Here is a 23,979-nt window from a genome sequence, read left to right as displayed (position 1 = left end):
CGCAAAATTTATAAATAGTAGACACAATATGAAATATCCGAAATGCATTTCACTTTTCATTCACATTTTATTTAAGTTTCGAATGTTTGCCCATCTCTCTCTCTCACTCTCTCGCCCTCATTACCCGGTTTAAGGATCCGTTCGTGATTTCAGATTCCCGACATATTTTTGTCTATTTATTGAATCCAGACTACAATATATTAATTGCAAATGCGAACAAAAATACATGTCCATGAGACGTGTGCGACGATCGAGCTGTCATGATCCATGGTATTAGAACAATGGATTGGTAATCTAGTATAACTGCAAAGGGGAACAACCACTCCCATTTGAATTAATTGCTCAAAATCTGCAAAGAAAGTGGGAGATTTACAAATAAATGTTTCTTCCACTGGGACCGCCTAAAATAACTTGAAAGGTATGTATGACATTCTAATTGTAAATATAGTTTACTTCGATATATAAGATATGAGCAATCATCTAAAGTGATGTGTCGAAAATTTCTGAAAGATATATTTTGCTTATTTTTAACTCATGGTCCAACCATAGAAAATGAAAAAAAAATTGTTGTCATTGCATTGTCCTACATTTTCATGTCGTTTTTACTGTAACCAAAAGTTACCGGTGCGATTAAAAAGAATATCTTTATGGTTGTCTTCTAAAAGATATGAACAGGATATGTAGATTTTTTTTAACAGTATTTCAATAATATTGTTGCTTATTGGGGACAATTGTTATCTTCCCTCATACAACCAACTATGCAATTCCAGGAACCAAAAACCATTATGATATGATCTATATGATCTATGTTGTAAGAAGAATAAAAAAGAAATTTAGGCCTGTTTTTTACTCAATCCTAGCTCAATTCGCGTATTTAGAATGAATTTGTTTTGGTTTTCTTACTTTATTTCATTGACTTACCACATCTCCCCAAACAGAATGGCAAGGAACAGGATGTTGACAACAATATATATACTGTCTTCGTTGTCCTGGTATTTCCTCATCGTCAAAGCCTTTCCTAGTGGCGCACCTACCAGTCAATACCCCGATATATGCAATACCATGACACCGAACCATCAGGTAGAGCCACAATCTGATTCAAGTCCATACTTCATATCGGTAGGCAGTACACGGTACACTCCTGGCCAACCATTAACCAGTAAGTACATTTGTGTTTTGAGAGGGGCGGTCCCTACATCAATGACCTTTTTTTCAAGATGTAGACAGTGGGGAAAAGGACATCACAAAGAGAGGTCTAGGTCATGTTACTCATTAATATTACCCGTGTTATTTAATTACGATAAAGAATGACACCACATTCAGGTTGCTTTTTGACTTATGATCTATATAAATCATACAATGGCATGTCTGTCTTTAAAATGCATCATTCATACGAAGAGGCTGAAACTGGAGTAAAACCTGATAAGTGTTCTAAATTGCCGTTTTTAGATTTCTTACGACGGTTTAAACGACTGAATCCAAGGGTCCCATTTCATAAAACGTTGCTATGATAGCAAGTCTGGCTGGAATGTCAACTACCATGACAACAGTGGAAATTCTAATTTTTGATTGGCTCCCGCAAGAGTTGCTATTTCCGCAACCTTTTATGAATCTGGGCCCAGTTCTTGGATGCATGGAAGATTCTCAACCATTTTTGATAACATCAATCATAATAGAAATCTGATCTTTGGTTGGTCAAACTGTTGTTGTTGAATGTGTATGAATGCACCGTTTAACATTTGTCAAAATATGATTAGATTCATAGGATAAATAGATTCTCTCTTATTGTATAAAAACAAAGGGATGATATTAAATTGTGTATCATTTAGCACTATTTTCAAGATATCCTCATAAACATCACCTTGAAATCTTTTTTAAATAATTTGGAAAAAATAAAGATGAATGGTCTAATCTGTGATTCCACGTTTGCAGTTACCGTTACCAAGAGTACGTTCGATCCATCCGTCTCAGGGTTTAGAGGTATCTTCATGCAGATGAGACGGACAGGAACAGAACAAATCACCGGTACATGGTCGGTCAACGATCAAACAAACTTCAAAACTGTCTCTTGCCAAGGAGGAAGCAACAATGCTGTGACGCATCAGAACAACTCCCAAAAGGTATTCCTGAATACGTTCACATGGAACGCCCCCTTGAGTGAGTCTGCAGATGTGAATGTTGTGTGAGTATAACTCCCACACCCCTTGGCTGGGCGAAAAAGAACCAATCGTTGGGCCCCTTATAAGTATACCTACATTACATGTTTTAAATCGTCATAGTTATGAGGGATAAACAAGTTCCAAAAACAAAAATCTTCAAACTTGTGTACGCTGAACAACAAAACGAAACTGAAGCCCAATATAGCGAAGCTATACTGCTAGTGCAAACTTCTTCCTTTTGTCCTTGTATAAATCTAACCGCTTGCATACTGTTTCAGATAGAGATATACTCACAAATTCAAGGACAAGTCTTTAATACATGCATTTCATTGGTAGAAAGTCAAGTTGTGTTTGATTTTAGGAGTTGCGTTTGATCACAACTCTTTCAAAGGCCTGTTGCTCAAAGAGTTGCGTTTAAACGCAAGTCCCGAATACAGGTGCTTCATTGGCTGAAAATCAAGTTGCGCAAGTTTTTTTTTTGTTGCGTTTGATCGAAACTCTTTCTGCAACGGGCCCCTGGTCGATCAGGAGATTGTATTTCATAAAATGAAGCAGAAGTTACAGAATATGTTTACGCCGCTGGCTAAACATCAAATTTCCTTTTGGCAATATTGTATGCTCTCGATAAAATCTCTTCGAGCACCAGGATTCTGAGAAAATTAAATTAAGATAAGATCTTTTTAAAAAGGATTTATTGTTTATATTACGTAAGACGTATATGACATTGTGAATGCGTGAGGCGCTTCGAGTAGCCGATCGTTCTAAAAATGTACTATGCGACAGCAGCAGCTACCTACAACCATGAAAACAATCTTCCTGTCAGCTAAATATACAACAACCGAATTTTTAGTGTGCGTAGCTGGCCGAGGCGTGTACAAGAAAGTTCGAAAGAAATTTCCTTTGTATTTACTGTGTCTTTGGTCTGCACATATTTATATTATAACATAATTGTCCGGCGTCTTACATCGTGGATTTCGAATTTTCAACGACTTACCGAGGTTAATCCTTTCAGTTTCCTACAGATTTAAATTAATTTTGAACTCTTTTTTCGAGATTCGGTACCTTTTTCGTTTCATACCACGTGTACCCCATTTTGAAACAAAACGAGGGAAAATGTGCATATTAAGTTCCTGCTCATAATGAAATTCGAAGCTGCAAAGTTGTCATTGCAAACACAATGATCATCCAATGATGTTATCCCACTGCGCCATCATGCTGGCAAAGTGCTCGAAGATAATTAACAATAGGCCTACATGTTTTACTTAAATCATTTTATATCCGTAGAGCGACGTACGTCGATCAAACCAGCATATTTTGGGTGAAAGAAATTGGCCTAACCATCTCAAGTTCAGGTACGTAAAAAAGTGTTTTATCAACGCTGAATGACTTCACTGTCCTCCAGTGTTATTAGTCCTCAATCGGACTTCCACATCTTCATTTAGTAATTTCTATTCAATCCTCCTTACAGTATATGTAACACGACCACACCGGACACGGTGACCCAATCTCATCCTACCTCATCGGTACTTTTAATTCATTAACGCTGTATTGTTCTCTCTGAAAACGGTCTTGAGGTGAGTAGTGTGGCCTTGACCTAGTCCTCGAACGTCTAGTTAGCCTAGGAGTAGTGCTTATAAGTCGGTAATGATTTCAAGTCAGTTATCCAAACCCGTGCCGAAACTAGACGCAGTAATACAGGCTAAAATCGATAGAATATTACAAAAACTATCATAAATAACAATCAGGCTAGTTGATGACTATACACTGGAGAGTCTTAAAAAATATTCCATGAACAATATAGACTTGGAATAAAAACTTGATAGAATTAAGCATGACTGTTTGTTTTCTAGCTATTGTTATTTATTTATTTTTTGGCAAATGCCATTACGTTAAACCTGATCAGATAGCCATAAGATATATTATTAAGGTGTTATGTTCAAGTAACCATGCAAATGCACAGCCGGATCTGGTTGGGACATGATGTCCACCGAAAATTTTTATCTGGGAATAATGCAGATGACCTGTTTGGCAGAGTTAAAAATGAAAGGTTGGATAATAATCTAAGAATGTAAGAATATATCACAAATTCATGACCAACATGACAAAACGGAATATATAAAGCAATGTTGAACATTTGGAATCAATCAGACTTTGCAATGACATGATTGAACAGATAACCTGGATTTTTTGTATTGTCTGAACCCGTAAATCTACAATTAATCAATCAATGAACCATTTAGATTAATCGATTAATATTGGTTATTTGATTGATTAATTGATTAAATCATTGAGTAGATTCAAGAAGCTATGGTATTGAATGAGAATAAACATTCAACATAAGCATGTTTGATTGCACACTTTTTTGGGAGTGGTTCCTGGCTACTTTTGGGTCTCCTCCGACTTTGTCTGAGATTTGATAAAACACTAATGGATGTCGGTTTAATCTTTGCCCCTTCCTCTAAAAAGTATCGGGTCCATGTAACCCGAATCCATGCCAGAACGGCGGATCGTGCAAACAAAATGGGAACTCGTTTACCTGTACTTGCCCATCTCCGTACACCGGTCAAACATGTCAAACTGCAACCGGTAAGTAGGACTTACTTCATATTAAAAAGGAATCAAACTCCCCGCCCACGTTAAGAAATAGAAATGTGGCTTTTAAACAAATTTTCAATTCCAGGTGTATATGATTGTACTTGACATAGTATTATTATATATATACTTAATATTAGTATTGTATGTATACTGCCTGTGGAGGACAGATGTCTGTGTTTTAATATGCATGGGCTAATAAATGAATCTGAACTGATACATCGTGTTGTAAAACTGAATGTCTGTCAAGTTCTCTGTCAGATTCCCCACCATTGCCTTTATCATTACTTGATTTACACCGTGACTTATAGAATTGTAATAAAAAAAAGTTGCCTGTTTTATGTTTGGTTGGTCGATGTGTCGATCATGAAAAAGCAATATATCACTCAATTACAAATTAAGTAGGTCTATAATTCTGTCATGGTATCTGATGGTGTCTGATGTATAGCCATCACATCATGACAACACATGATTATGATGATGATATTCGTTTTCCTTTCAGTCTCCCCATGTAATTCCAATCCCTGTTTAAATGGAGGAACTTGTCGGAATATAAATCAGCAATCTGCTTTTATGTGTTCTTGTCTTTCTGGATTTATTGGAACAAGATGTGAACTCTCAGGTGAATATCCTAATATAATAATAAAGGAATAGATTTGAATACCTGGTTCTCGAGATAACTGACAAACCGTTTTGATGATCATCTTTAATATTGATTCATGTATGCATATCGGAGAGACAGTAATGATCTAATAAAACTTTGGGGTTCATGATGTTAAATGTCACGAATGTCAGTATATATACACTTGAAAATATATCATGCTCGCGATGACAATAGAACATTTTGGGTAATCATTTACAAGCTTAGATCATGTGTACATATATGAGTGAGATTTGGGTGACAAATTCAAAGATCTCAAAAGGGCATTATAAAAAAATGAAGCTAGGTGTCTGTAGCATATTCTTGGTCCCTGATAAATTGAGACATTGATTTTAAAGCCTACGGTAGAAAATCCATCTTGTTCGTAATTTGAATTAGGAGAAAAGAAATCTTACCATGATTCTGTCTCGCTGAAGAAATCTTTTTTTTCTTTCCTTTTAGCTTCTTCATGTAATTCCAATCCCTGTTTTAACGGAGGAACTTGTGTGGATGTAAATCAACAATCTGCTTTTATGTGTTCTTGTTTTTCTGGATTTATTGGAACAAGATGTGAACTACCAGGTGAAAATCCAAGTACAATTTTTATACGAAATAAATTTGAATACCTGGTTCTCGAGATAACTGACAAACCGTTTTAAAGATCATCATTAATCTTGGTTCATGTATGTATATTGGAGAGACAATGAGAATCTAATCAGATTTGGGGTTCATGATGTCAAATGTCCCCAATGTTAGTATATACTTAAAAATATAATTATCTTGCACGCAATGATAATAGAACCTTTTGGGGGTCATTTTCAAACTTAGCTCATGTATGCATATGTGAGAGAGATTTGGGGTGACAAATTTCAAGATCACAAAAGGGGCATTATAAAACAATGAAGTTAGGCGTGTGTAGTATATTATTGGTCCCTGAATGAATGAGACATTGATTTTTACTGCCTACAGTAAAAAAATCCATCTAGTTCGTAATTTGAATTAGGAGAAAAGAAATCTTACCATGATTTTGTCTCGCTGAAGAAATCTTCCTTTTTATCATTCCTTTTAGCCTCTCCATGTAATTCCAATCCCTGTTTTAACGGAGGAACTTGTGTGAATGTAAATCAACAATCTGCTTTTATGTGTTCTTGTCTTCCTGGTTTCATTGGAACAAGATGTGAACTCTCAGGTGAAAATCCAAATATATTAATTTAACGAATTAAATTTGATAACATGGTTCTCGAGATTACTGACAAACCGTCTGAGGATCATCTTTAATATTGATTCATGTATGCATATCGGAGAAACAATGATGATCTAATCAGATTCAGGGTTCATGATGTTAAATGTCACGAATGTCAGTATACACTTGAAAATATATCTTGCACGCAATGATAATAGAACCTTTTGGGGATCATTTCAAACTTAGATCATGTGTGCATATATGAGACAGATTTGGGGTGACATATTCAAAGATCTCAAAAGGGCATTATACAAAATGAAGCTAGGTGTCTGTAGTATATTCTTGGTCCCTGAATGATGGAGACATTGATTTTTACTGCCTACGGTAGAAAATCCATCTACTTCATAACTTGAATTAGAAATCTTACCATGATTCTGTCTCGCTGAATATTTTTTTTTCCTTTCCTTTTAGCCTCTCCATGTAGTTCCAATCCCTGTTTTAACGGAGGAACTTGTGTGAATGTAAATCAACAGTCTGCTTTTATGTGTTCTTGTCTTTCTGGTTTCAGTGGAACAAGATGTGAACTGTCAGGTGAATATTCATCAAATAAAATGTCAATAATAGAAATAAGATATTCATAAGTTGTCAGATAGAAACAGTTTTCAACCTCTGTCATCCGTCCGTCGGACCAGCTCTTGCGATAATCAAAGAACCGTTCGATGGATCAACATCAAACTTGGATTATGGTTTAAAGTTCAGATATGTCATTATGTTTCCGACAGTATCTCGTTCACAAGTTATATGAAGTTCAATCGCATTATGTCCCACTTATTCTTTCCCAAATTCCTTTTTTATACAATTATTTGGCAGTACAGTAATTGTCTTTCTTTCTTGCTCCCCATTAGTCAGTATGTGTAGATGAAGAATTGAGCCAATGATATATGGCTGTTTGTACTAATGATGATCCACAGCTTTTATATTGCACCATATTTCTGTTTAAAAAAATCATAGGCGCAGCGGCGCAGGCATATCCAATTAAGCTCATTATTACACATCTGGTGAAATAAGTGAGTTTTGATAGACGATTTGAAGAGTCCAGTGTTGTGAATTTCACGCAAAGAAGAAGGGAGGGAGTTCCAGAGACGCGGAGCAATAGATGAAAAGGCACGGTCTCCATACCTCTTTAGGTGTGTGATGGGTACATGTAGAGTAACACCAGTACCAGATGGGCGCAAGCCAGGACGTAGACGGCGTTGTTCTATTAGCGAAATCACATCCGGGAGCTAAACTATGGGCAGCCTTGAAAGTCATTAGAAGGATTTTGAATTCGATCCTGTACTTAATTGGTATAGCCATTGCAACTCCGTGAGAATAGGGTTGGTGTGGTCATATTTCTTCGTACCTGTTAGCAGGCGAGCAGCAGCATTCTGTACGCTCTGGAGTCTGTTCAGCATAGTGGAAATAAGACCAGCCAGCAGATTGTTACAGAAGTCAATCCTACAGGTGATTAAGGAATGAAGTAGCGATCTTATAGCCGATATATTTCGTAGCTGGTAGTAGGTCGTTTGGCATACCTTGGAAATACGCTTGTCCATCTTCATACACTGATCGAAGAAGACACCCAGATGACGAGCATTCTGTGAAGGAGGGACAGACACACTGCCAAGTTGAAGATTTTGTGGGACAATCTTGTTTCGCACATGTGGTGAAGAAAAGACTAAATATTCAGTCTTGTCATCATTCAGCTTCACAAAATTCATTACCATCCATTGCCGGATTTCTGCTAGGCAGATAGTAAGACGTGAAATAGCATCAGCATCATCATCACTCACTCTTGGGTCGAATGTCACATATAATTGCATATCATCCGCATAGAAATGAACTTGCAATCGATAATGACGAGCAATATCCCCAAGGTGTGCAGTGTACAAAGTGAAGAGCAGCTTCCCAAGGACAGAAACTTGCGGAACACCGTATTTCAAGAGAGCCTCCTCTGACAAAGTCCCGTTGACATTCACCATTTGCCGTCTGCAGTGGAGATACGACCGGAACCATGCTGAGGCAGTGGCATCAACCTTAAAGTCTACATGCAATATCTGTAGAAGGACTTCATTGTCTATCGTGTCAAAAGCTGCTGACAGATCTAAGAGGACTACTATGACTGCTTTCTTGTCAACTGCTCTCAATATGTCATCAGATATCCTAAGAAGAGCTGTCTAGACACTGTGGAGCTGTTTGTAGGCAGACTGCATGGTCTCATGAAGGTCATTGTCCTGCAGATGTGTCGTCAGTCTCTTCGCAACATCTTTCTCAACAACTTTGGCAAGAAAAGGTAGGTTTGATATGGAACGGTAACAGCTCATTTCCTCCCGATCAAGTGACGGCTTCTTCAGCACAGGAGTAACATCTACGAGTTTCAGTTCTCCAGTAAAACTTTCCTTCCTGCAGGGAAGCATTGACAATCCTCGAGAACAGCATAGCCATCAAGTCATCGTTTTTCTTCACAACTGTAGTTGGAATAGGACTTGGGGATCATGACTTTAAAGGAGTCTTACTTATGATTCTCTGTATTTCTAAAGGAGATGATGGCATAAATGCAGTTAGATAATCATCACACTAGGAAGGTACAGTTTTGTCCAACTCTCTTTCTGATTCCTCTTTAGCAGATTTGGATGCCTTTGACTGTAGGTTACATATGATAGACTCAATCTTTCCAGTGAAATAACTTGAGAAGTCACTAGCCAACTCAACAACTGAAGAGTGAAGTGAAAGCCCATCAGCTGAAGTTTGTTGACGATTCCATAGAGTGCTTTTTGATCATTTCCACAATCGACTATATGCTCATTGTTGTACTTAGCCTTCGCATCTTCAAACAATGTTTTGTCCACGTTTCTCCGGTCAATTGTTTATTAACTGTGAGCTTTGCTCGCCTGCATCGTTGTTCAAGTTGTCTCCGTTTGGCATTGCCGATACATTCGTTGTACCAATGCACCACAGGTTGTTCCATAATGAAACATATACGTTGTATCCAGTGATTCCCTCATAACGTACACTGGTGAACTTATTCTTCAGCAGAGCTGGAGACATCAGCAAGTAAACTCAACTCTTCAATATCTGATCTAAGCTTGGTTGATTCAATCGACCTCACTTTACCATTTAATTGTTTCATATCCATGTATGTTGTTCTTTTTTTTTACATTCCAGTACCTAGCAATCCATTTATCCCCAATCCTTGTTTGAACAAGGACCGTGTATCACTGCTTTGAATGCATTATTTTGTGTCTGCCATTCTCTTTCTACTGGCAGGACGTATGATTAAGTAGGTAGGTATATATGGATAAGAGTTTTTTGGAAGTCAAAGTTACGTTAATTGTTATCGTCAGCTGCAGCATAACCACTACATCAATAAAAATTATGTTAAATCAACTTTTAAAATGGGTGTTTACCCCGGTTATAGTCATTTCAGCTTTTCAGATTCTAACCTCCAAGAAACCGTCTGTAATACCGTAGTTAGGAGATAATACTTGGTGTGTCATGGGGCATCTACGTTGAAGATAAAGAACTTTCCACTTTAAATCTAATTCGAAATATATCTAATTTTTACTAGAATTACATCAACCCTATATATCATCATTACCACCGTGGTTAATACTTCTACATTTTTTTTCTTTTGCTATTGGTATCTTCTTTTATTAATTGTGCTGGAATATTGTTGATGAAACTTTGGCGTTCTACTAGTTCTACCCTGTGACTCAAGTCCTTGCCAGAATGGAGGTTTGTGCCAAGATGTTAACATGCAAACAGAATTCGTTTGTGCTTGTCAGATGGCATTCTCCGGAACAGTCTGTGAAATAGGTAAGGGGCAACGAACGCAGAGGGCGTCAACTCTTTTAATAGCAGAGAGGTGGATAACAGTATGCCATTCAAAACATCCATGCTGGGAATACAGTGTTAAACATTGTGTTCACAGTGTGTTCACATTTTACACTATGTGAAGAAAGATTTGATTTACCCTGTTAGAGTGCTCGAATATATAGATGTGTGAGGATGATTTCAAATTTTTCCTCAACTGTAAGCACAATGTGAAAACATCACTGTGAATACACTGTTTTCTTTCAAGCAGGTGGGTGTTTCATAAGTTACGAGTGACTTTACGAACGACTGGTGAACGTTTTAGGCGCTAAATTTACTACAAGAAAGGATCACCCGTCGTTTCTAAAGTCACTCGTAAGTCGTAACTTAAGAACACCTGTATGAAACACCCACCAGGGGCCTGTTGCATAAAACTTTTTACCTAAGAAAACTCTGGTAAAAATGAAAACTAAGGTTAGTCTAATTTCTGCCATTGACCTTAACACAGGGCAAAAACTCCGGTTAAAACAACCTGAGTTTTCTCAGGTAAAAAGTTTTATGCAACGGGCCCCAGGTGTGTCAAATTTTGAGTTTATATTCTGTTTATGAGCAGAATATAACATATAAATATTTAAAGTATATATGCTTTAAAAATGTTCAATTAATCATAAAGACTCTCTATCATATCAATGATCTTTAAGAGGAGGCCTTGCTTAGCTTACTAAGTTTATACAAATGGAAGAGAAGAAGTGATGTTAAGTGCATGATTATGTCTTGTGCATGAAACACAATTTTGATCTCCGTCTGTCAATCATATTTCATGATTTTTATTCATACCTCTATTTCAGACAATCCCTGTTATCCAAATCCATGCCTCCGGGAAGGGATTTGCTCACCTATGCCTAATGGAGGGGACTTCATGTGTGATTGTCCACCTTCGTATGGGGGCAAGACCTGCGACAACTTAGGTTAGGCCAAATACCATATAATTATGTTTCAAGAATAGATAACAACATACCTGCTACATCGGTTCTTTGCAAACTAGAAATGTAAAATGGAGTTCATATTGATTTCACTTTGATTTCATTCCGGGTTTTTATTCAATTTCTAATACTGCTATTTTCATTTAAACTATCAAAATTAGTATGTAATTACCATTCATTTTGTGTTTTGATAATTTAATGGCATATACAGTTGAATATATTTGAACAAGAATATGGTATAGGATATATGGCCTATTTTGAATGAAGATCATATTTCATAAAATTACCATAACTGTATTATAACATGTAGAACTTTTCTTTCTGGGAGGCATTGGGTTCAAAATCCGTGATTTTATTATATGAATATTCATATGATAATGTATAAATAGTTCGGTATACCTTTACAGTGTCTCCGTGTCATCCTGACCCTTGCACCAATGGAGGAACATGCTATGATATCAACTTAAGAACAGAATTCTACTGCGCATGTGCGTCTGGATTTAAAGGGATACGATGTGAAGAAGAAAAAGGTAAGCATTTGCGTCACATCTTGACAATTTAGCTAACGTAATGCTGACGCACGTATGATAAGTCGTTTTATTATAAAATCATGTTTCTTGATATATAGATTTGCATTTGTTAATAAAAATATGATTTAATGACTGCTTGTCAATAGATATGGCGAAATGTCATCCGTTGGCTTACCGTTCCAATTGGGACATCCGCTTCGGGTACTTGAATTTTAAACTACAAAACCTTCTTTGACCAAATTATTCGATATGCCACATTTCATGTGTATTCCAATGGGTTTAAATCTGTACTATATGACAGATTGTATCGAAATAAAATTGTAATTACAATGATGCCCTGTTTCTGGGGCTGAAATATAATAATATTAATAATAATAATTAGACTTATATCGCGCCAAATCCACTCTGTAGAGTGCTCAAGGCGCTTTTTAGGAAATTATAAAAGAAATTAAGAAGAATTGAACAGAAATGTTTTGAGGTAAAAAAATGTTTGAAAGTTTCAGAAGTCAAGCACTGTTTGATGTTTTGAGAGAGGCTATTCCATAGCTTAGAGGATGAGTTAAACAAATGATCTTTCACCCCAGGTTTTTGAAATTTTGGGGGTAATAAGAGAATTGGAAAAGGAGGAACGTAAGGATCTTGAAGGGGTATAACTTTTGATAAGTGAAATAAGGTACTGGGGAGATGAGCCATGAACACAATGAAAAGTTAACAACAAAATCTTGAACATAATACGCTTTTTTACAGAGAGCCAATGTATATAAGGATGTAAATATGAGCTACATGTAGAAGTCACTTAATGTATCTGGTTAATTATTCTCGTTTTATTTCCATGTGTAGATGTTCCACTTACGACAGAATCCATGAATGTAACGTTATCATCATCGACAATCAGTACAAATACAACGGGCGCAGGGAGACAGCTGTCTTCAAATGTTTTCCTTATATTGGGAACTTTAATTTCAGTAATACTCTTCAAATCCAAACAATTGTGAGGATATTTGAAGGGGGCAACATGCATCTCCCAGTAAAAAACAACAACAACAACATCAATCTAAACGTTGAATTGATTGTATCTGACTGTACTGATTGGCAATTAAGTCTGTTAGTTTGTAAGATCAATCTGTTAAAACATTAATATCATCAAATTCATTTTCTTATATAGGTTTACTCTGTTATGCATTTTCAAAATCTATCAAACTTCTACTGAACATAGTACATTTAAGTTTCAGATTTGTGCAATATGTCTTTATAGAAGCCGTTTAAGTTGAATAACCATGTTGATGTTTTTGTTGCATAATCAAACACTTTTAGAGTAAATGTGTCATCCTTTTATAACCAGCACTTTTGTACAAGCAGATTAAGAACAAGAACACAATTAATCTATGCTATTGAGTACCGACGTGTGACGTCACTTTTTGCATATCAGCGTTTTTGTGTACCATATTTTGGTAGAGCATGGTGAAATACTTCCACAACCCATATCTAGTAGGGACCGGTCCATGAGGGCCTTAGATATGACCTCATGAATGCATAATTAACCCAATTGGAATCAATATATTATTGGCCTGGTTCTAAATTCTAGGAACCAGGTCAACATTACTTTGACTTCAATGGGGCTATTTGTATTCATGAAGTCATATCTAAGGCCCCAATGGACCAGTTCCTAACATATTATTTAGGTTGTGAAGGTATTTCATCATGCTCTACCAAAATATGGTATAAAAAACGCTGAAGTGCGGGAAAGGGTTTTTTTTTTTTTTTTTAACAAGTGCACACCAAGTTACCAATAATGCATATAACATTTCCATTTTTTTGAAAGCAGGATAAAAGAGCATTGTACATTAAATGCTTTGCTCACGGACATAGGTGCCGCGGCCGGGGATCGAACCCGGACTTTCTATGTATAGCCAAGCGCCATAGACCACTCGGCCACGGCACCTCAGAGAGAGAGAGTGACGTCGTCACTTTGGTACTGTTCACGATGTACTCCGAAATATTACATTTCCGTTGAATATGTAGAGAAATCGTAACAATAATGTTAATCATCGCATTTGTCAATTTTACTGTATTCAGTGAAGACATGTATACTGATGCAGTTAGAGTAGTATTCAATTTTGTTTTAATCATAACATTTAACGTACCGGAAAATGATTATGTACGGTACGGTTATGTTTTAGAATTGGAATTTAATCCTCTAGCAGAGTACAGAATGAGAATAGAAAGAAGTAACTGGGAAAAAAATCATCTAAATCCAATGAAACATTTTGAATATTCATATAAATGTATATATATATTGTTATACTGCTAGATTCAAATTACTCATTTGACATACACAAATTGACTTTTTGCTTAAGAATAGCGGGCTTTGTTGATGTTTGTAGGCAATAAACCCAGACTTTATGAAATATGTTTGTACACTATATTTTGTTTGCCATTTGTAAACTTATGCATACTCGACGTTTCACAGATCTAATTGCATTTTTAAATGATAAAAAAAAACTTCTTCCTTCTTAAACAGCAAAGTGAAATTCACATACTATCTCTCTCACTCACTTTCCCCCTCCCTCCCCTCTTTTTCTACATTCAATTTTTACTCACGTCATTCTCCACTCATCCCCCCTCCCTATCTCTCTCTCTATCTCTCCCTCCCACCTCCCCCTCTCTGTATATCCATTTCTTTCTATCATTATATTGCAGGATGGTGTCTATTATAGATGCAATTCAATCATTAGGCCCTGTAATTCTATATAATGTGCTTATAGAATGACCCTTTCATCCTGTGCTGCTGTCAATAATTCCGTGTATATACGAATAAATAAATAACTATGAATAATGATAAATGCAGGCCAATGTACTAGCCCCTCTCAAGTCTTGTTCTGATGCAAGTGTATGTGAGGGTGTGGAACTTGGTGCGTTTTGTAGGTGTGTGTTTTAAGTGGTAAGGGATCAAAGGTGAGGGGAAAGGGTTGCATGAAGGAGGGTGAGGGGAAGGGATATTAAGAGGATGAATAATTCTGTGTAATTTAAACTGTTTCATTTAAGAAAATGATATTCATTAATTGCATTAATGGAATGAAGAAATCGTGTCGATGCGAGTTTTAATTTCTATTGACAGATGTTAAGTAGTTCTGAATAAATTTGTAATAATTTCCTCATTTCTCTGTGTATGCTGATGGAAAAAGATCATGTATGATTAGACACATATTGTAATACTTTTCATGTTTTGAAGAGGAAGAAATAAAATATCATTTAACATTTTAAGAATAAGGTATATGTGTGAGAAAGGAGAGAGCGAGAGTGGATTTGGTATATAATAATCTTGCTTGAGAGGGCACTTTGCAAAAAATTAATCCACGTCAATAAATTCGGTCGACCTTGAGCGCTTAGAATGGAGTTGATAAATATTTCCCTCGAGAATTTGAAAAGTAAATAGAAATTAAAGTTTCAAGTCTAAAAAAACGTCGAAAGTTTGCTTTTGAGGTGTATAATTCTATTGTGTACGATCACTTTTTCACTGTAGACATTAATAAGGTATGGCATACTTGTACAGTGAATACAGTGATATTGTGTCATAATGATCAATGCGCAGAATAGGAATCACAAAGATACAAACAAAACAGTGAGTTCGATCTGTACCATGCACGTACATCTCTACAGATCAAGGATTTGAACACCCATGCGTGACTTTGTGAAAAACCATGGAAGTATACATGTACTTCATAGCACGAATTACGCGGAAACTACCTACCACAATGCTGCGGAGTTTTTTTGTATTTTATTTGTGTGCAGTGGAATCTTCAACAAAGACTTTTGGTGATTTAGTATTCTTTAAATCGCAGAGGTTATTCCCGATTTTGTAGCATATCAAACGTTAATTGGGATTAACGGGAAAGGCCTGAGAAAATAATTTGCTTGTTTACGCAATTGGAGGATAGGGGAGGATAGGAAGAAAGGGGAAATGGCGGGAAGCTCGAAACCTTTTAACTTGCTTGTCATTTCGAAAATTGTTGTCATGATCGTGTGTCAAGTTCACAACAGCAAAGCCTACCCGGGTGGAGCTCCAATACAAGCCTGCAGCCATATGACTCCGCAGCATTATCCTGCAAGTCCCCAGACATCGAGTAGCCCCTATACCATGTCAATAAGTCATGCAGCCTATACCCCAGGACAGCAGATAACCGGTAAGCGCACCCCTCTTGCTCTCTTTTGTCACTATGAAATAAAAGATTAAAGGGGAATCCAACCCAAATAAAAACTTGTTTTTATAGGGAAAAGAAAAATCAGACAAGTTGATAGGGGAAAGTTTGAACAATATTGGACAAACAACAAGAAAGTAATGAATTTTTAAAGTTGTACATATTGGTAATCACTATACCCATGGAGACTTCAAATTGGCCGCATATGGGATGTCATAGTGATGTAAGGCAAGGACTACTCTTCCATGTACTCCAATACATATTTTGGCTAAAATGTCATTTTCCCATAAAGTTGTATTTCAAATTATATTTTTCTTTCATGAGGACATAAAACAATTTACTACCTGGGTTATATTGAGATTACTGCCCCAGGGGAATGGGTACTTAGGAGAAAACCACAAATCCCTGAGAATAAAGTACATGGCCTATGGGAAAGTTGTCCTTGCCCCTTGTCATAATTTACTCACTCAGTTGCCAATTTGAAATCTACATAGTATTAGTGATCTCAATTTTTAGCAGCTATAACTTTCTTATTGCTTGTCCGATTTCTTTCAAACTTTCACCATTCTGTTTAATTTATTTTTCTCCTTCCCAGCACAACAATTTATGGCCAAGGCTGGATTCCCCTTTAACCTCAGACTCAATCCTGCTTTTATCATTGATAGTTTACTTACCATACCTAGTTCAATCTTGGAAAAGAAATACCATGATCGGTTAGGAAAATTTCATACCAGTGAGCATTAAGGTCGGGTGCATATAAGTATAGTATACGTCGATGGTTATATATAATCATTTCTGGATACAAAGCAGGTTGGTTCTCGAAATAAAGAAAGATAATGGTTTTGCATGGCTCGAGGAGTACAAAAGTGTAGGCAGAGAGGGATATTCTACGAGTTGTTGTGACAAACATAGTGAGGTTTTGCACAGGTCATTGGTCGTGTCACCATCCTGATTATGCCAACAAATATCACGCATGAATGTGTGCCCCGTTACACAAAGGTTAGCAATTGATCATACGCTTGATTTTCACGATTGATTGAACATTCTGGTCAATGCAATCAATCGTAAAGGTATTATTCTACGATGATTGCTAAGCTGTGTTACGGGCCTCAGGACCTCGTCTCACATAGAGTTACGATGAATTCAAATTGCGATTGATCTATATAAATACGTGTAATTATGAGATATCATCAATATCAATTTGAGTTTGGTTTGAATCTGTAGCAACACTTTGTAATACGAGCCCAGGAAACTATACAATCATTTACCACTAGCCAATTAAACATCCACACGAAAGATATAGGATAATTATTATTTGCCTTAACTAGTCCAAATTTTGAAGTCTCATTTCATAGCAAATTATATATCATTTGATTATTCAAATTTTGGTGAAAAAGTGGAAATATAGTGTCATAGTCAACAACTGGGCACTATGTTTTATTTTAATGTTCACATGACAAGAGGCGAACAATCGTATTATGACATTGCATATATTTGTTTCCGTTTATGTTAGCTGCATGAGGAAATATCTACATATCAAAAATAACACAAACAACAAGACTTCGAATATTAAATTATCCCTTACCTAAATAAAATTGCATTGAGGATAATGTTCAATTTGTTAAAGGCATGATTCATTGGTGTGCTATTCGAATAAATGGGTAAGAATAAAACCAATATATCAATTGCTCTGAAAAGAATAATCCATCCGCATCTGAGTAAATATTTAAATAATGTCAATTCGTTTTCCAACAAAGTAAATTTACAATGTATTAATCATTGGATGAATAAAACTAAACCAACAACTTGTGGCGTTTTTTTTTTTTATGTGAGCGAGTGAGCAAGCGCATTCAAACACCTCCTTTATTACTGGTTTGTATGTATTTTTAAAAATACGTTAGTCACTGTGTAAACCTAACAGTTCAAAACCTCTTGTTCTTAATGCGATAATGAAGTGTATGGTATTGTCATAAAATTGATCGTCACTGGAAAGATGTATTGTCATGTTGAGAAATAAATATAATCAACGTAAAGGGAAAAAATGAAAAAATAATAATTGGGCCTACAATATCCAATCTTTTTTTATTTCATGTTGTCAGTATTGTTCTTCACTTGCATTTCGTTCTCTACTTTTTACTCGCTGTTCGGTCTCTTCTGTCTGTCTGTTCTGTCCTGTCCCCCTTCTCTCTCTCTCTTTAGTCACAATTTCGAAGGACAGCGCTTCTGCAGCTTTGAAGGGTATTCTGATCCAAGCTCGACGAGAAACTTCCAGCGATGGAGACCCGATCATTGGTACATGGTCGCATGGGGACGCCACTAATTTTGAATATCTGGCATGTGAGAGTGCTAATTCGGCCATAACTCATGCTAATAATGACGACAAAGCAGCTACTATTGAATTCAATTGGACACCTCCTGAAACCAATGGAGCTGTCTATTTCACGTAAAGTATCAAATCTGTTTCGATTTTCCCGTTCTTTTTTGTCACTATAGTCACCAGGTAAGGGACAGTCTGTCCAGATGTCACCTTCGGCACCGTTGTTCAGTGGCGTAGCTACGGGGGGCCTGGGGGGCACGTGCCCCCCCCTGAGATTTGGTGTGCCCCCCCCCCCAGGTGCCCCCCTGAGATTTGGTGTGCCCCCCCCCCCCAGGTGCCCCCCCCCTGAAAAAAATTGGCAGAGCAAAAAAAAGGGAGAAAGAAGAAAAGAAAAAAGGAAAAGAAGAAGAAAAAAATTGGCAGAGCAAAAAAAAGGGAGAAAGAAGAAAAGAAAAAAGGAAAAGAAGAAGAAAGAGAAGAAAAAAAGAAGAGGAAAATAAGAGGAGGAAGACGAGTGAATGGAATAATGTGAAGGGAAGACTTGCAAAAAAAAAATCTTTCATGTTACTATATAAAACTTTTGCTTGCGCTTCGCGCCAAAATTGCCTGTTCGATGAGATTCATATCTTGCTCCATAGGCTGATATGGAGCAAGTTTTGAAGTCAATATACAAAATATATTTTAGCTCGGACATCGAGCTTTCAGCAATTTTTTTTCATTAACAAATTTAAGTGCTCTAGCTGTAAAATGTCCCTTTTATAGTCTACATATCAGCATTTTTAAGTTCATGCACGCTGCGTGGTCAAATTGTTTGATTTGCCAAGTTCCTATTGTCTACGTGTATTCCATAATGTTCCATTAAACAAATGTATTCAGACTGCCCAGATTCTAGGTCTAATTCTAAAACATGCTCGATAGCCTGCATGTTCTTTATACTAAATGTACTTAAATTATCCAGTTTCACATCAGAATATCAATAATTGTCTGCTCACGCTTCATGATCGCATTATTAATGATACCCAATTAACTATATCCTATTTATGATTTACAAAATATGAATAGAGTGTCCCGCTTTTAGATCTAAAATCTCAATTTTCTTCCTCTCGCGCTTCGCGCTCACATCAATTGTTTAGTTACATACCTATCCCATTTATTAATACAAAAAGTGCTTAGAATGACCATTTTTTAGGTCGGAATGTCAAAAAAATCTGCTCGCGCTTCGCGCTCGCATTATTGAAATATAAACCGTCTTCGTGGGTAACTGTAAGCAGTCCTTAACAGGCCCCTTTTCGATAATGCTAGAACAGTTAATAAAAATTTCTGCTCGCGCTTGGCGTTCGCAGTAACCATCTAGTTACATACGAATCTTGTTCAGGATCACACATAACATTGCCCACTGCCCAGAATATCAAATTTTCAGGACAAAATACATGAAAGTAAAAAAACAAAAATCGCTCGCGCTTCGCGCTCACACTTTTTATAAGGCTTATATGAGATTATTTCATGTTTATGTTGTTTTATCAGAATAAAACTAAGAAGTGACTAATCGGGGGAAATATAGGTGAAGATAATTTCGGGACCCGTCCCCGATTTGCGAAAGTCGGATCCGCCCTTGTGACACATACACACACAACGGAAAAAATGGTGCCCCCCCCCCCCTGAAAAAGCAAGGACCCCCAGTGCCCCCCCCCCCCCCAGGAAAAAAGTCCTAGCTACGCCACTGCCGTTGTATGGACTCAGTGGTTCCCTAGACATGTACTTCATATCGATCTCTTACCATTTCAATTAGCTAAGATTGTCTCCGAGATTTTGGAAGTTTTTTTGTATATTGTAAAAATAATAGTGAGGTTTGGTCATTAGATTCTATAGATTGAAAAAAAAAGTATGTGGCAATATGAAATTATAGTTTCATGAATATATAAAGCTTCCCTTTGGTTGGTAGAGGTCTTTACATATCTGTCAAATCTCCCATGGACATGAGAACTGTTATCCAACAACAGATATGATAGGCTCACATCCCGACTTGTACATCTTTACTTTGAGATGACCAGCATAGTTTTTTTTTCAGGGCAACATTTGTCCAGTCAAGAAGCGTGTTTTGGGTGGCAGAGACAACAAGCAGTATAGAACGTAAGTGATTTTGTTGCATAACATGTAAATAAAAACATTTCACAGAAATGTGAAAATCCTCATTCTCAATCAAAGACACAAAAGACATGCTACTATCGAATATTTGTTTTTCGATAGGGTCTTTTTGTTGTATTTTACTTCAATGCGTGTATCTCACGAAGTGAGTTCCCTTCCTCAGATTATATAGCTGAAATATAATGTTTGGACAAAACATGTATAAAGATGATCACACACCATGCTCATGCACCAATTTGATATGTATATATTAAAATAAATTATTGATATATCATTAAATTCATGCCTGAAATGTGTATTTGCTATTGAGTATTATATTGATTGAAAGTTAACTTCAACATATGCATGAATGCATGAGTTGGAATACTTAGTTGTTAGTTAAATTGTTAGTGTTTAATACAAGAATTAGCATTTTTATCAAAGTGAGGTTTAAATGGTATGAAATAGGTAATTTTCTCTTGGACAGTGCATGTTTCCTATTTCATTTGTGGTGATATGTTCACAGACTGCATCTCACGTAGAAGATTGATAATATGACAAAAAACTTGATTGCACCATCATTATTCATTACCAAGGTATTATCATGATATAAGAATAAGGTAAATTGAAAGTTTGGACTCATTTATCCTTGTGCTATACTGTATGTAAGTAAATAATGGCAAATCATGTAAAATAAAATTATTTGGACTCTGATGAAAATATTATTGCTTTTATTATTCCAATTTTATGTTTATTTTCAAAAGGTGATCCAGCGTCTGACCCTTGTAACCCTAATCCCTGTCTTTCCGGTGGGGATTGCAATCAAAATGGAGACACGTTCACTTGTAATTGTCCAGAGCTCACTACTGGATCAACATGTGAAATGACATGTAAGTAAAAGGTTAGTTGTGTTTTTGTGGTTTGGGATTTCCTTTCTATTACTTCTGCCTGTAAAGGTCATCATTGAACTATAGAAAACTGTCTTCCGATGTCACAAAAATAAATTGTATCATCACAATATACGTTATGGAGAGCTTGAAATGTCAAATATACACTAAGTACTCATGAAGCACAATCTTAGCAAAACGTTTTGAATTAAATATTAGGCTTACGTGATTGGTGTCATGAAATTTGATGCGACGACCATTCCTCTGTTAGATATTCATAATAAGTCAATCTAAAAAAAAGGCGAGCCTCGAACTTAACCCTACACCTAATCATAATTATCATTCTGAACCCTGAAACTACATCTTAACTCTCACCCTAACTCTATTATGTTCAAGGAAAGTCGAGAACGACTTTTGCAAGAGTTTATTTCGTATCCCCATTGTCTCATTAAAAGAGGAAGAGAATGAGTTACCTCTAAAAATATATTTGAAAAATGAAAATAACTGTCAAAGGCAGTGGACAGCATCATATATTTTTCTCGAGTTAGACATAGTTCTAGAAATTGAGGTCGATTTGATTTTTCTTCCTGATAAGAGCTTGAGGAATATTCTCCACTTTCAAGATTGATTTTGCATATTCCTCTGTTTTATCCTCCCAATGTTAAAATTCATTTTCTGTCCGTGCCAGTGAACCCCTGTGATTCGAATCCGTGTCTTAATGGAGGAAACTGTACGAACTCTGCGGATAATGCAACTTTCTTGTGTAACTGTCCTTTCAATTATACAGGAGCTACATGCCTACCAGGTAAAGTGATACCTCCCTATAAACCCTTTTCCCATACCAACACAAAGCCAGTTTGCCAGGGGATGTTTCCTCAAGCTAATATAAAGAGTTACAATTGACTTTACAAAATATGTTAATGTGCCAATTAATGATTCTCCGTTATTTTAAATCGCATTGAGCTAAATTTAAATTATTATGTACGTATTTGATCATTATTTATTTTACCACAATTGGAAGTGCTCAGGCTTCTTGTTTTATATTTCGTAATCGACAGTTTTATCATAATGAACCTCCTAGTTACCTTTCTTTGTAGTTGGAGTATTACGAATAGTTGTACTTGTAGTGTGCATAATATTAATTTTGTTTGAGGTGTTATGATACACCTTCAATGTTACGTTCGATATATATTCACGCTTATTGTTCATTGTTTACTAAATAGCAACATTTATATTCCTTTAACACCTCCACTGAGAAGAAATCTGGGTTGCATAATTTCTCTGTCAGTGTTTTCTTGTATCTACATGCAATTTTTGAGTAAGTGAAGCATCAATATTGTTTACATTCAATAATTCTACATGATAAAAACATTTATTTCTCATTGAGTGTTATGAAGGAAAATGCTTTATATTTTCACTTTCATTTTAGATCTCCCATCCACGACAGAATCAATAAGTGGGACCGTGTTATTAACAGACAGATCATCAACGACAGGGAATGGCAGGCAGTTGCTATGCAGTATGCATCTGATGATGACCGCATTTATGGTTTTAATCGCATTTTTGTAATCAAATAAATGAATATGAATAATATATTAGAATGAAAGAAGTAAAAGAAAAACATATAGGTAGAAAGAAAGATAGAAAGATAAAAAAGAAAGAAAGAAAGAAAGAAAAGGGGAAGATAGCTGTAAGAAAGACAGGTTGTAGGAACACGGATTTGAGGGGAGGGGCAACCAAGGATTGTGCAATTCACAATAAAAGATATATAAATTATGAGTAAAACATATAATTAAGAATTTTACGATGTTGAAAACTAATATAGGATTGATATGAAAATTTAGTCTTATATAACAAAAAAGAACGATCGCAGATATATACACTTTATAAGAGAGAGGATTACTGCTATAAAACTCTATCAGTATCGAGATGAGGTTTACGTAAGAATACATTTATCGTATTATTACCCCCTGGTATTGTATATCATAATACTTATTGAGATAAAAAAGAAATTATGAGAAATAAACGGAACAATTCAAATAGACTGAAAATTTTCCTTTCTTACATAGTAAGAGCTAAAATATATATAAATTGATTTGATTTGGTTTCTGCTTTACTGAGGTCTCTGATGGTCAGTGTAACATATTGGAGTAGTAATTTATGTTCTTGGATTATTTTAATTTTCACATTGTTTCATATCAATGACCTTCAGAAGAAGAGTAATTGCAAGTCAGAATTTACTTCAACTGATTTTATCAATGAGTGGTAAAATACCTAGATAATGATTTATGTGAGAATTACACGACAGACACTGACATAGAGAATCGTTGCTCAGTTTATCGTCAATTGTCAAGTAGTTATAAAATTGTATTTTGTTTTAGCTGTTTGTATGCTTCCATTGCAATGACGATAAATTCGTTGAATTTTCATTATTGAATATGATTAGGGAATATGAATTGATTAAAAAGGCATATGTGCATCTTTTTTCTCTTCTTGTTTGTTCAAATTTTTTA

General features: G+C 36.0%; 3 protein-coding genes across 3 annotated transcripts; all 3 read left to right on the top strand.

Annotated features, from left to right (window-relative positions):
* The first annotated feature begins 1,898 nt into the window (after positions 1 to 1,898).
* Positions 1,899 to 6,050, top strand: LOC135153211 (fibropellin-3-like). The gene is made up of 5 exons (XM_064095587.1): positions 1,899 to 2,182; positions 3,444 to 3,511; positions 4,626 to 4,745; positions 5,254 to 5,373; positions 5,854 to 6,050. Exons 1-5 carry the CDS (start codon positions 1,899 to 1,901, stop codon positions 6,048 to 6,050), a joined length of 789 nt encoding a protein of 262 aa, XP_063951657.1.
* A 430-nt stretch (positions 6,051 to 6,480) lies between these two features.
* Positions 6,481 to 13,432, top strand: LOC129281984 (delta-like protein 4). The gene is made up of 6 exons (XM_054917917.2): positions 6,481 to 6,580; positions 7,046 to 7,165; positions 10,313 to 10,429; positions 11,275 to 11,394; positions 11,817 to 11,939; positions 12,780 to 13,432. Exons 1-6 carry the CDS (start codon positions 6,532 to 6,534, stop codon positions 12,932 to 12,934), a joined length of 684 nt encoding a protein of 227 aa, XP_054773892.2. The 5' UTR covers positions 6,481 to 6,531; the 3' UTR covers positions 12,935 to 13,432.
* A 2,210-nt stretch (positions 13,433 to 15,642) lies between these two features.
* On the top strand, positions 15,643 to 23,950 carry LOC129254454 (putative defense protein). The gene is made up of 6 exons (XM_054892919.2): positions 15,643 to 16,123; positions 18,338 to 18,581; positions 20,524 to 20,585; positions 21,344 to 21,469; positions 22,155 to 22,271; positions 22,896 to 23,950. The coding sequence occupies exons 1-6, from the start codon at positions 15,901 to 15,903 to the stop codon at positions 23,033 to 23,035; spliced, it is 912 nt and encodes a 303-aa protein (XP_054748894.2). The 5' UTR covers positions 15,643 to 15,900; the 3' UTR covers positions 23,036 to 23,950.
* The last annotated feature ends 29 nt before the right edge of the window (positions 23,951 to 23,979 follow it).

Source organism: Lytechinus pictus, chromosome 2 (assembly GCF_037042905.1).
Source record: "Lytechinus pictus isolate F3 Inbred chromosome 2, Lp3.0, whole genome shotgun sequence".
Lineage (NCBI taxonomy): Eukaryota > Metazoa > Echinodermata > Echinoidea > Temnopleuroida > Toxopneustidae > Lytechinus > Lytechinus pictus.
Note: the sequence above shows the minus strand (reverse complement) of the source record. Positions and strands in the feature narration are given on the sequence as shown.

What these genes read in the sequence shown, in the direction of transcription:
- LOC135153211 (XM_064095587.1), top strand. Translation starts at nt 1,899, where the DNA reads ATGAATGGTCTAATCTGTGATTCCACGTTTGCAGTTACCGTTACCAAG. An exon ending in TCTGCAGATGTGAATGTTGT is followed by an intron (nt 2,183 to 3,443) that starts GTGAGTATAACT and finishes TTATATCCGTAG; the next exon opens with AGCGACGTACGTCGATCAAA. An exon ending in AACAAGATGTGAACTCTCAG is followed by an intron (nt 5,374 to 5,853) that starts GTGAATATCCTA and finishes CTTTCCTTTTAG; the next exon opens with CTTCTTCATGTAATTCCAAT.
- LOC129281984 (XM_054917917.2), top strand. Translation starts at nt 6,532, where the DNA reads ATGTGTTCTTGTCTTCCTGGTTTCATTGGAACAAGATGTGAACTCTCA. An exon ending in AACAAGATGTGAACTGTCAG is followed by an intron (nt 7,166 to 10,312) that starts GTGAATATTCAT and finishes GCGTTCTACTAG; the next exon opens with TTCTACCCTGTGACTCAAGT. An exon ending in ACGATGTGAAGAAGAAAAAG is followed by an intron (nt 11,940 to 12,779) that starts GTAAGCATTTGC and finishes TTCCATGTGTAG; the next exon opens with ATGTTCCACTTACGACAGAA.
- LOC129254454 (XM_054892919.2), top strand. Translation starts at nt 15,901, where the DNA reads ATGGCGGGAAGCTCGAAACCTTTTAACTTGCTTGTCATTTCGAAAATT. An exon ending in AATGGAGCTGTCTATTTCAC is followed by an intron (nt 18,582 to 20,523) that starts GTAAAGTATCAA and finishes TTTTTTTTTCAG; the next exon opens with GGCAACATTTGTCCAGTCAA. An exon ending in ATCAACATGTGAAATGACAT is followed by an intron (nt 21,470 to 22,154) that starts GTAAGTAAAAGG and finishes TGTCCGTGCCAG; the next exon opens with TGAACCCCTGTGATTCGAAT.